The 12532-nt window shown below is 54.7% G+C and overlaps 1 protein-coding gene across 1 annotated transcript in view; it reads right to left on the bottom strand.

The window, feature by feature from the left end:
• Positions 1 to 8059: 8059 nt before the first annotated feature.
• Positions 8060 to 12532, bottom strand: part of LOC123351878 (phospholipase A2 inhibitor and Ly6/PLAUR domain-containing protein-like) — a 4971-nt gene continuing 498 nt past the window's right edge. Inside the window, exons 2-5 of the mRNA XM_044991561.1 lie at positions 11206 to 11287; positions 10602 to 10760; positions 9727 to 9867; positions 8060 to 8744 (exon numbers count right to left, since the gene is read on the bottom strand). Coding sequence (XP_044847496.1) covers positions 8464 to 8744; positions 9727 to 9867; positions 10602 to 10760; positions 11206 to 11287 — 663 coding nt within the window. The 3' untranslated portion in view covers positions 8060 to 8463. The remainder of the gene's footprint in view (positions 8745 to 9726; positions 9868 to 10601; positions 10761 to 11205; positions 11288 to 12532) is intronic.

The raw sequence follows: 12532 nt of genomic DNA, 5'->3' as shown, positions 1-12532 counted from the left end.
ACCAAACTCTCAATACCAAATTTCAAATTTGGACAGCGTGGGGTTCTGACCCAAAGTTTAATTAACCTGGTGCTGCGGATCCTGCCGACTACGCCCCTGTGACGCTGCTGCCTTTGGTGGGACCCAACTGAGAGTGTCAATTCAGGACAAATTGCTCAGAGCAGGGCAGTCACAGCCCGAGGCTGGGTTTCCTTTGCACACCCAGGCAACCAAACCATCCAGACAGAGAGGACTTTGGTCTCACCGCACTGGCTAACCACAAGTCACACAAGCAATTCCCTCAGACACTCCAGTTTCCCAGTATCACCACCAGTGCCACTCATCCTGGGGATGAAGGGTTATGAAAACCAATACTCCTGTAAAAGAAAAAGGTTCTCCTGATCCCAAAGGACCAAGCCCCAGACCTGGGTCAATATAGAAGTCAGATCTTACCCACAATCTAAAATCTAAAGGTTTATTCATAAAAGGAAAAAGATCGATCTGAGAGCTAGAATTGGTCAAATGGAATCAATTACATACAGTGATGGCAAAGTTCTTGGTTCAGGCTTTTAGAAGTGACAGAATAAACTGCAGGTTCAAATCAAGTCTCTGGAACAACCACAGATGGGATGGGTCATTCAGTCCTCTGTGCAGAGCTTCAGTTTGTAGCAAAGTCCCTCCAGAGGTAAGAAGCAGGATTGAAGACAAAATGGAGATGAGACAGCTGCCTTTTATAGTCTCTTCCAGGTGGAAGGAGACTTCTTTGTTCCTACTGTGGAAAATCACAGCAGCAAGATGGAGCTTGGAGTCACATGGGCAAGTCACATGTCCATGCATGGCTCAGTTTGCAGGCCGATGCCGTTGTTTACATGTTAGTTTGGACATTCCCAGGAAAGCTCAGATGTTGATTGGCATCTCCCAAAGTCCATTGTCAGTCAAGTGTTTCCTGCTTGGGCATGTACTGAGAATTGTCCTCTCTTAAGAAGCCGACCAAATGCTTCACTGAGGCTATTTAGAATCAAACACATGGAGATACAAGTACAGAGCCAATATTCATAACTTCAACGGGGCTGGGGGTGGTTAGATCCAGGCACATATTTTTGGCCCTGCGCTGTGGCTATTCCCTGCCCCCCAGGGCCCAGCGGTGGGTGGCTGTGGTGCTGCAGAGCTGTGAGACCCACGTCCGTGTTGCAGTGGACGCACTGGCAGGAGGGGGTGCTGTTCCCCCAGCATTTGTCTGCTGGCACCCTCAGCCCCAGGCCTAGTCAGCCGCTTTTATGAACCTTGTCATAAACATACAGCTCAGGGTAGCATAAAATCCCTCCTTTACCTGGAAAGGGTTCAGAAGCTCAAGTAATCTGGTTGGCACCTGACCAAAAGGACCAACGAGGGGAGAAGATCCTTTCAAATCTGTGGGGAATGTTTTTTGAGTGTGTGTTCCTTTGTTCAGGGTCAGCGAGGAACGAGGGCAAGGAAAATACATCTCCCTAAGACATATCTGAACTAAGCATCTAATCTTACAGAAATACTAAGTAATAGCAAGGAAATACATTAGCTTATCTTTTGTTTTAGCTTGTGAATTTTCCCTGTGCTAAGTGGGAGGTTTATCCCTGTTTTTATAACTTTAAAGTTTTGCCTAGAGGGGAGATCCTCTGTGGTTTGAATCTTTTTGTTACCCTGTAAGTTATCTTCCATCCTGATTTTACAGAGGTGATTCTTTTATCTTTTTTTAATAAATAAATAAATAAATAAACTTCTTTTAAGAACCTGATTGTTTTTCAGTGTCCTAAAGATCCAGGGGGATTGATCTGTGCTCACTTTGTAACCAATTGGCTAGGATATTATTCTCAAGCCTCCCCAGGAAAGGCAATGTAGGAGCTTGGAGGGATATAAGGCTCCAAGCGGCCCTCCCTAAATGTTTTGTTTAAATCACTTGGTGGTGGCAGCGATACCAAGGGCAAGGAAGGAATTTGTGCCTTGGGGAAGTTTTAAGCCTAAACTGGTAGAAATAAGCTTGGGGGGGGGTTCATGCGGGTTCCCACATCTGTACCCCAGAGTTCAGAATGGGGAGGGAACCCTGACAAGCCTTCTGCAGCCCTGGGCCAGGGTGGATTCTCCATCTCTGGTGACTGCTAAATCTGTGTTTCCTCAAAGACCTGTTGTGGATCAGCAGGAATTAGTGCAGTGACGTTCTGTGTCCCTTGGGAAGTCGGACGTGATGACCATACTGGGCAGGGGGGGTCTAGGAATCGCCAGGGCGCTGCAGACTCTGGTTGGATTGATCGGGAGGCAGGCCAGGGCTAGTCGCCCCCTTCCGGAGATGAGGAAACTGAGGCACGGGAGGGTGAAGGGACCTGCCCAAGGCCACAAAGGGAATTCAACGCGGCTCCCCTGACTGCCAGGCTGACGCTCTCACCACTAGACTGTGCTTCCTACCCCCTGGTGCAGGCCACCAGCACAGAGCAACCTGCAGACAAATCCCTTCTGTACCCAGACCCTGAGCGCGTGGAAACCAGCATCACTCCAATGAAGCGACGGCCCATTAACCCCCAGCTGGGGGTCTGGCGCCATTGACTCTAACGGAGCCATGGCCAATGGACACCCCTGGGGATCCGGCCCCATTGACCCCAGCCAGAATTCCTGGATTCTAGGCCAGGAGACATCTCTGTGCTCAGCTGGTACGAGCCGAGCCCGGGGGATTTACCAGCATTAAATCACTGTTGAATTAGAACCGATCTTTATCTCTCCTCCCCTTCTCCAGCAGTGCCCCTCGAGGAACTACAACCCCAGCAGGACTCAGCTCCTGCCCCGCTGCCCCCAGCCGTGGGTCGGCAGCTGCGTACAGAAGAGCCCCCTGCCACATGGGCTGGGTGTGGCCCCGGCTGCGGGACGACGCCAGAGGTGGGCATTGCAGCGTGGTGGAGCCTATAGGGCTGGCTTGCTTGCTTGTCTGTCTGCCTTTCCTTATGGGTTTCCTCTGGGTTGATTGTTTGTTTCACTGTACTAGGTTTCTAGGTTTATATTAGATAAAGGCACAGATAGGCACAGATAGCGAACACCTGTTCCGGACATTTCACCTACCTGGCTGATAAGTTAAAGCGCACGCTCCATATATGGTGGTGGCCTTGAACACAGCTAAGTGAGGATGCGTTGAAGCAAGTGAGTATGTGGGGGGGGACACGGGACCTACGTCCAGACGCTTTTTAAACTTAACAGGCAGACGGCAAAGAACGTGGGGAGAACCAGTTAGGCCAGAAATAGCAGAGGTGAGACTGAGCTAATGGCATTGGTGGGTCTGTACATGGCATTAATACATAGAAACCTTCCAGCCTAGGGAGTGAGCGTATCCTGATACTTTGTGGAAACCACCTCAGATGCTCAAGCTCTCTGGAAGGGGGGACCCACCAGGCTGGAGTCATTCTCGCTCTTCATTGTTAGTTTATCTTAGTCCCTCACCAAAGGCTGTTATGTAAATTAAGCTGTCATGGGATAAAAGGGAAGGTCCTTTCATGGATTGAAAGCTGGTAAACTCAGGTATACAGGGTAAACTCATAAATTGTTCGCCCTCTATAACACTGATAGAGAGACATGCACAGCTGTCTCCCCCCCTCCCCCGCGCAGGTATTAATCCATACCCTGAGTTAATTAATAAGTAAACAGTGATTTTATTAAATACAGGAAGTAGGATTTAAGTGGTTCCAAGTAGTAATGGACAGAACAAAGTGCATTACCCAGTAAAATAAAATAAAACACGCAAATCTAAACCTACTACAGTAACGCAACTGAATACAGGCAAGATCGCACCCTTAGAGATGTTCCAATGAGTTTCTTTTCTCAGACTGGAGACGCCTTCCTAGTCTGGGCCCAATCCTTCCCCCGGTACAGCCCTTGTTCCAGCTCAGGTGGTAGCCGGGGGATTCCTCGTGATGGCTCCTCTCCCCCTTTGTTCTGTTCCACCCACTTATCTCTCTTTTGTGTAAGGCGGGAATCCTTTGTCCCCCTGGTTCCCCCCCCCCACACACACACACACACCTTAGCAGTGGAAAAGCACCAGGTTAAAGATGGATTCCAGGTCAGGTGACATGATCCCATGTCACTGCAAGACTCCATTGCCCACTTGCCAGCACACACGTGTACAGGGAGACTCACAGGTAAAACACACCCATCTGCGGTCAATGGTCCTGGCTGATGGGAGTCATCAAGATTCCAAACCACCATCAATGGCCCCCACTTTGCATAGTTACAATAGGCCCTCAGAGTGATAGTTGATATTTCTAGTTCCAGATACAGGAGTGGTACATTTATACAGACAGGACGACCACACTCGGTAGATTAGAAGCTTTGTAATGATCCCTTACAAGGGACCTTTTGCACGAAGCACATTCCAGTTACACTATAGTAATTCATTAGCATATTTTTATAAAATCATATCGACTGTAGCGTCACACCCACGCCCAGCCCCCAGCGCTGAGGCAGAGCCAAGTGATCCCAGACCGGCCCCAATGGGGGTTTGTCCGAGCCGGTGCTAAAACCCTCCAGTGCCGGGATCCCACAGCCCCCGGGAGCCGATCCCAGAGCTGAGCTGCCCTGGGAGTTAGAGGTGCCTCCGACCTCGACCTCCCCTGCGGCACCTGAGCCGGCTCCTGCTTCTCCTTCCACCAGGGCCTGGAGACAATGGCTCCCCGGCCGCGGTATAAAAACCTCTCCCACATTCGAGGGCTGTTGTCAGGTGTGTCCCCCGTCTCCGACTGAACACGCCCAGTTCCTTCAGCCTTTCCTCCGGGGGCAGGTTTCCGAACCTCGGAGCACGTCTGTTACCTGTCTGGGCTCCCTCCAGCTTCTCCACATCTCCCCTAGAGCGCGGAGCCCCGAACCGGGCCAGGCTCCAGCCGGGGCTCAGCAGCGCCGAGCGGAGCAGGATACGACTTCCCGGGTCGTACCGACGACAGGCCTGTTAGTACAGCCCTCAATGGCATTGGCCTGGGTCGCAACAGCCTCCGGCGTTGACACAAGCAGCCTTCCTGGCGCTGGGCCAATTTCAATCAACGAGGTTGAAATTTACCCCTCTACAGAGGGTTTCATTTCGGGGGCGGGAGGGGGACTTTGTGCCGGCCCCTCTCCGCAGGAGGGGTGGGTTTCACACGCCGCTTCTGGAGAGAGTTTGGGAGTTTCTGGCTGCTGTCTGGGTGCTGGGAGGCCCACGGCTGTAGTGGCTGGTAAAATCTAGAGGTAGGCGCTGATCTACTGCAGGGATGGGCAGGGTGTGAAACAAAGAGAGGGAGAGAGAGAGAGATTGCCTGGTATCCCACCACTAACACCAGTGTCACCCTCCGTGCTGAGTGGTACAAAACCTTATGACCTTGAAAGCCAGTTTCCCATCATTCTCTACAGCTCTGGTTGTTAGTGACTCTGAGGACAGCTGTGTTTTTCACTTTCCATTTCCTGGGCACCTGGACTTTCCCCCGAGTTGCTGAGCAAGGGTCATGTCAATACAAAGGACCATAAAGGAGATAAGGGCGGAGTGGAAGCTTTACCCCTGACTCCCAGGAACCAGGCAGTTTCCTCTTACTTGCCTTTGGCCTCAGACCAGGAATGGTTCCTGCAAATATGACAATTGCCCTGAGCTCCTGTGTAATGTGGCTCCGCGGGTGACAATCGGCTCCCGGGCCTCACCCCCTCGTGACGCTGGTTGAAGCTCACGCTGCACTTGGCTCCCCCAGCCCCCGATCAGTGCAGCTGCCCTGGGGCTAAACCCCAAAGTAAATGTTCTGCATCGATTCCAGCCCCATTTCACAATCGTGGAGTCATCAGCTCTGCGGGTCGGCACGGTGCCAAATCAAACCTGCAGGGAGACAGGGCCTGTGCTGCCCCACCCTAGAAGTGGCTGCATCTCAACTCTGGGTAAAGGATCCCTGTATAAACAGCCCCAGTGCCCCACCCCAGAGACAGCTTGTGACGAAGTGGGGGATTTTCTTGGTTTTTCATTAGTTTTTCCAATGGTTTCCATGCAGAGGGGGTGGGACTCAGTGTCCCTGGGTCTTACTGGTTTGACGAGGTGAGGGGAGAGGGAGTTTGTTGGTGCACAGGACTGGAGAGGGAGCTTGGGACCCTGGCCGATGGCCTGGAGGATGGAGACCCCAGTGACCTGGTGACCCAAAGGGCCAGCTGAGGAGACACAGCTGGTTCTGGCCAGTGGGAGGACAATGGGGCTGTGGGGAGAGGACCCCGGTGACCTGACCAGCCGGTTCCAGCCAGAGGGGACTGAGAGGAGAGGAGACCCAGGCAACCCTGTTTATGACCCTGTTTCCTTGGAGAGAAGCCAATGGACAAAGGGGGCTTTGGGCTGGGGGTATCGGAGGCCCAGCTGGGAGCAGGGGGCTCTGGGCTGGAGAGGGGGAGCAGGCAGAGCCCCCCTGGCTGCAGGGGGACTGGGATGTGCTGAGCTGGGGGAGGCCAGGCCTGAGGCCCTGAGAGTTTCCTGTGCTGGGTTCAGATGCTCAATAAACCCTCCTGTGTTACGCTGGGGGAGAGTCGCTCCGGGCTAGAGAACAGGGCCGGGGGGGGGGTCGTCCCCTTCAGGGGTGGAGGCCCCGGGGACCCAGAGCGAGGGGACTCCCTGGGGGGGCCCATGGCACAGACAGACGTGCTGAGGCTCAGAGAGGTGCGGCTCCGGGATGTGGAGGGGCCTGACCCCGAGAGAGAGTGGCCCCCCGAGAAGGGCTGTCGCACTGGAAGGCCCCCCCCGCCCATGGACCGCACGGGGCCACCAGTGGGCACGATCTGTGAGTCCGTGACACAGCTGCATCTCAGCACTGGGTGACCAGCAGTGTGGACGTTGCAGGGGAGACCCCGCAGGGTCCCAGAGCTCAGGCTTCAGTGCAGGTGCAAAATAAAACCTACGTTCGACATTCCCAGAACCCCATGTGAGTTGCCCAGGGTGTGGATATACCCAGAACCGAGCAAATTCTTCTGTGACTAATGCATCTGATAGTGCCCCAGGCTCATGCAGACGGGCTCAGCCAGAGGCACCGACTTCCCGAGTTCCTGGGGAGTCCTCCCCCGCCTCCACCTCAGGACCCGCCCCCCACTCCACCCCTTCCCTGAAGCCCCCGCCCCTCCTCTTCCCACCCCCACTCTGCCCCTGCCCCTTCTTGCCCCTGGTCCTTCCTGCCCCCGCTCCCCCACTTCCCCCCAGCACCTCCTGCACTCCGCTGAACAGCTCAGCACCGGTGGGCGGGAGGGCTGGGGGGAGGGGGAGGAGCTGATCTGTGGGGCTGCCAGTGGGTGCCCCAGGGCTGGAGCACCCACGGAGTCGGCGCCTATGGGATCAGCAACGGGGCACCAGAACACAACACCACACCGAAGGCCTTTATCTCGGATCCTGATTTATTCAGTGAATTTGCTAATGCACAGAGAGATTCCAGCCAGCCGTGAGGCGCCGGGACAGACACACCCATGTGCTGGGCAGACCCTTGGCTATGCAGCGGCCTCTTTGCGTCGCCCGGCAGCGCAAAGGGGCGTCGGAGGGGGTGCAGCTGGGACTTCAGGCCTTTATTCTGTCACTCATCGAGCCAGCTTTAGCATTCATTTCATCCAGCTGCAACACAAGGAACCCCCAGGCCTGTCTCCCGTAAGACGCTGGCTGCAGCAGGTACCATAAGGCTTGGGGGGGGCCTATGAACTTTGGCACAGATCAATGGCCCAATGGTCACCCCTAAGTTTTGGGGGACTGGGAACAGAGTGTTTAAAGGGGCGGTTTCTCCGTAACGACACCAGCCAGCCACAGGGACGTGAGCTAACACCGGCTTTGGGATATTGTAGGACGGGAACGTCTGCAGATGTCTGACCAGAAGCCGGCCATGGCAAGGAATTGACGTGTTTGAGAATAAGCTGAGATCAGTAACATCCTAACCTACAGGAGAAGGGACCCCGACATCGGCAGGGTGAGGAGATACAGATAAGGAGGAGGGGAGAAGCCCCTACTGAATAGGCATTAGGCACAGTGGCGTCAGCGTAACATTATAAAAGTCACACCCCAGCCTGTGGGCAGGAGGCAAGCGAGAGGCAGCGTTTGGGGGTGCCCGGATCACGGCCCCGGGTGAAGAGGAGGAAGGTGCTGGTGAGGAGGAAGATAATGACTAACATTTCCGGTTGTTCTGCAAGGGGCAGTGCGAGAACGGGCGGTTCAGATGGACATTCTGTGTTACCGCTGTCCCCCTTCCTGGGCTGGAGCCTTTGGGACTCTGCTAAATGTGTGATCCACGATTAGAAACACAGAAGGTTCCTCCAGTGCGAGGGCTGCGACCGTTGTTCCCAACTGAACTGCAATTTTATGATACCAGCCCCGATCTTAGAACTAGAGCCTGCCAGACCTCCGAGTGATCATTGGGAATTTGTAAGTAATCAATAGAATTAACGTTCGATTCCGAGCTCGGGCTGCAACGCACAGGAATCAGGTGCTGCGGGGGCCGTGCTGGGCGGGGGTCAGGCGAGCAGCTTCACCAGCAGCAGCCCAGTCAGGCCAGGCAGGTAGAGGGCGAAGGAGAATCTCCCCAGAGCCGGGCTGGCCCCACTGGTGGTGGCAGTAGTTGGTTTGGTGGCGGCGGCGGGTGGTTTGGTGGTGGGGGTTATTTTCTCTGCAGCTTGGGAGCTCACCTTTGTGAACATGAATGTGTAGACTGCAGAAACCAGGGAGGTTCCAGGTTGAATGTCTTTTGTGGACGCAGTAGCGCAGCCTTTTGCAACAAATGTTGAAACAGTTGAACCTGAGGGAGACAATCAGCCAGTTATTGGGGGGGCAGCTCTGGTTCCTTCTCTGCCCCCAGAACCTTTGTCTCCACCATCCAGCGGTTCCCACCTCTGCCTCCCGTTCCCACCCCCCGGTGCTCTCCCTGCTCTCGCTGTAACCGGCCATGGCAGGGCGGGCGTCTGGTCCCCTCCTGCCTCCCCCGTGCCCCTTTCTGCAGCTCCACACGAGACTGAAGCTGGAGTTTGGAACTAGCTGATCTCCTGGGGCAGCTCCTTCCCCAGCGCACGGCCCCCCGGGGAACACGCCCGGCTCTCACCGTCCCCGACAGCCCCGACCGCTCGGTTCAGTTATTTTATAAACACCCCAAAGCGCTGGGAGTCCTGGACACACACTGAGAACAGGAGCTTCTTCACTGAGCAATAGCTTAGCCACGTTAAACATACAGGGAGTGGGGTCTAGTGGTTAGAGCAGTGGGGGCTGGGAGCCAGGATTCCTGGGTTCTCTCCCCAGCTCTGCATCATTGACATAACAACCCTTCTCATGGCAAGAGATGCACTGTCATCACTGAAGGAGAGGGGAGCTAGTCTGGAAGAGAAAACGTCGCATTTCCTCTCTCTCCTTCCCTCCGGCTGATCTGGGCCCCCATCTGCCCAAGGGGTCAGCACAGCCTGGTAGGCTCTAGGGGCTTGTCTACATTACATTATAAGTGATGTCACCCAGGGATGTGAAAAAGCCCCCCCAACCGAGCAGCATAAGTTACACCAACCTAAGTGCCGGTGTGCACAGCACTGTGTCGGGGTGGGAGCTTCTCCCACCAACGTACCTATTGCCACTCACGGGGGTGGTTTTATTAGGCAAAAAGCATCTTCACCAGATGTGTTCCAATGGTGCCGCGGTAGCGCTTCTAGCGTAGATTGGCCCTAGGTTTCACCAGCTCTCTGGGGAGTTCCTGAGCCATGAGCGTCCCGGGGCAGCTGCGGCCAGCTGGCAGCATTTACCTTTTGTTAGGGTCCCAGCGAAATCGATGCAATATTTCTCATCCCCTGTACAAGGGGTGATTTGGCTGTCGCAGGGATCGGAGTTCAGAGCAAAGCAGGTTGGGCACTGCAGCCCATTCGCGGCAGCGTCCACCGTGGGCACTGAGAACCAAGAGAGAGAGACACGGTTACAGGGTGGGTTAAACCTCGTTCAAACAGCGGGGTGCGCCCACTGCCCTGCACTGCCTGAACACGCAAAGGCCCCACCCCCAGCCCGGTGGCATCGCTCCATCTGTCTGTCACACACCAACCTCTGAGTCCCCAGCCGAGCTGATCAGTTCCAGAATTTCCAAGCATTTTCTAGACACCCAGGGCCAGAACCCTGCTCTTTTTGGGAGAAATCAGAAACACCCCACTGCCAGCTGATCAGCCCGGCCACCTCTGCGATTGTCTACAGGCCAAACACCTGGTCGATGATGGCCCCATCTCCGCTCTGCCCAGCATCTTAGTGGGTGCAACACAGTGACACCCGCAATGACTGATCTCCCAGATGGAAAGGAAGAGGAACATGGAACTGGGATGAAGGCGGCATATACACAGACCTGGCATGGTGGGGAAGAGGGGTGTGGGGGTGCACTGAATCGACTGTAGCAAGGGGGGCCGGGGTGTAAGGGTGTAAGGATCTGCCAGGTGTGAATCGTGCCCCCTGCTGACGTGCATGAACCATTCGTTAATGTGCTTTGAGCTGGTGCCCTTCCAAATCATCCGAACTAGTTGTTCACGTGCAATAGCAGGGGCACACGGAGAGCTGGATTCACACCCCAGCTCAGCGCCGTCTAACTGTGCGTGTGGACAAGCCGTGAAACAGGGACAGTAAAAACAGACCCATAACTTACCTGCCAGTGTGCCCGAGTTACAGTTATCTGCGTTGTTGCATCGGTTGGTGTTGATCCGCAGATACTTGCCATTCCCAGCAGTGTAAGTTATGGCGGCATTTATGCCACTATTATAATCAGCTAAACAGCTTCTGGCGAAGCCCGTGGTCTTTTCCCCAACTGTTGTAAAGAAAGAAAACAGAGAACAGAGCTGAGAGGCTGGGAGGGGAACCTGGAGGAGGAGCAGGGAGGTTATTTTACCTCCATGTCTGGCCCTGGGGCGACGCTGCTGGGAGCCTGTGCCCGGTTCTGGGCTCCACCATTCGGGAAGGAGGTTGGTCAGTGGTAGGGCGACCAGAGAGCAAGTGTGAAAAATCGGAACGGGGGTGGGGGGGTAATAGGAGCCTATACAAGAAAAAGCCGCAAATATCGGGACTGTCCCTATAAAATCAGGACATCTGGTCACCCTAGCCAGGGGTAAGAGAAGAGCCGTGAGGACGATTGAAGGGTTAGAAAACCTGCCCTAGCACAAGAGACGCCAGGAGCTCGATCCGTGGAGCTGAACACAGAGACGGTTCAGGGGTGACGTGGTCCCCGTCTGCCAGAACCTACCCGGGGAACAAACGTTCACTGACGGGCTCCTCAGTCGGGCGGCGGAAGGTCGGACGCCGCCCCGTGACTGGGAGTTGGAGCCGGACAGACTCAGACTGGGAATAAGGGGAAGGTTTTTCACAGGGAGGGTCATTAACAACTGGGACGATCTCCCAGGGGCCGCGGTGGATTCTCCATCAGGGACAATGTGTAAAGCCAGATGGGAGGTTTCTCTCCCAGCTCTGCTCTAGGGATGATCTGGGGCAGGTCTCTGGCCTGTGCTGGGCCGGGGGTCAGATGAGACGATCCCAAAGGTCCCTTGTGGCCCTGGGGTCTAGGACTCGGTGGCCATGTCTGCACTGCCAAGTGAACCCAGGTTAGCCACACCCTGGGGTGAGCGTCTGCACTGCGAAGCCTCCCAGGGGTTAGATCCACCCAGACACCACCCGGCCGGTGCTGCACTAACCCCAGGGCAGCGCTAGGCCTTTGGGGGCATGTCCCAGGGCCCCTAGCGCTGCCCTGAGCTGGGCCGTCCTCTGCTGCGAGTCTCTGCGACGGCGTCTCTGCCTGAGAGCCGGGTAGAGCCGGAGCCGGCTGCAGGGAACGTGGGGTTTGAAACATCACCAAGGGGTGTTTAAACCGGCAGGTGATTTCAGTGCAGCAGAAGTGAGTAGGAAGGAGGGCAGGAAAACAGGGCCCCGAAGGAATTATGGGAAGGCGTTGGAGGACTATCAGCAACTGTGTGAAATAACCTAGTTTACAGCTGCGTCCTCACTGCAAAGTTAAAGTGGAACCCGGGTCTAAGCTACACTTTGAACTGCACAGCCTGCCTGAGCTCACAGCTTGTATCCACTAGGGTTAAAGGGTTCCTGGGGGTTAATAGGGACGGTGGCGGGGAGGCTAGAGCTAAACCCCAGGTCACAGCCCACATCAACTGCAGTGAAGACAAACCCTGAGTGGGGGGAAGTTTTAATAAACCCATTTGTGACTGTGCTGGGAAAATTTCCTGAGTGTGGTCAGAAAGAGAGAGAGAGAGAGAGATGGGTGTGTGGAGATTAGATAGATAGATAGAGAGATGGGGTGGATGGGGATAGATAGATTAGATAGGTAGGTAGATAATGACAGAGCACGTTAAAGCTGATGCTGTGCTATGCATCCTTCTTACAGGGTAAATGGAAGGAATCTTAAATCTCTTTAATTCAATGGGAGGATGAACAAAACTAGGTCTGTAACTCAGATTTTCAATTCCAAAGGGCAAACGTTGAGAAATGAAGGGAACCAGTGAAATCCGCCGGCCTGAAGAGCTCAGGGAGTTGAACACAGAGAAGGCTTAAGTCAAAAGGGAAAAAACATCTTGAATT

Source organism: Mauremys mutica, chromosome 17 (genome assembly GCF_020497125.1).
Source record: "Mauremys mutica isolate MM-2020 ecotype Southern chromosome 17, ASM2049712v1, whole genome shotgun sequence".
Taxonomy (NCBI): Eukaryota; Metazoa; Chordata; order Testudines; family Geoemydidae; genus Mauremys; species Mauremys mutica.
This window is presented reverse-complemented; position numbering and strand designations above follow the sequence as displayed.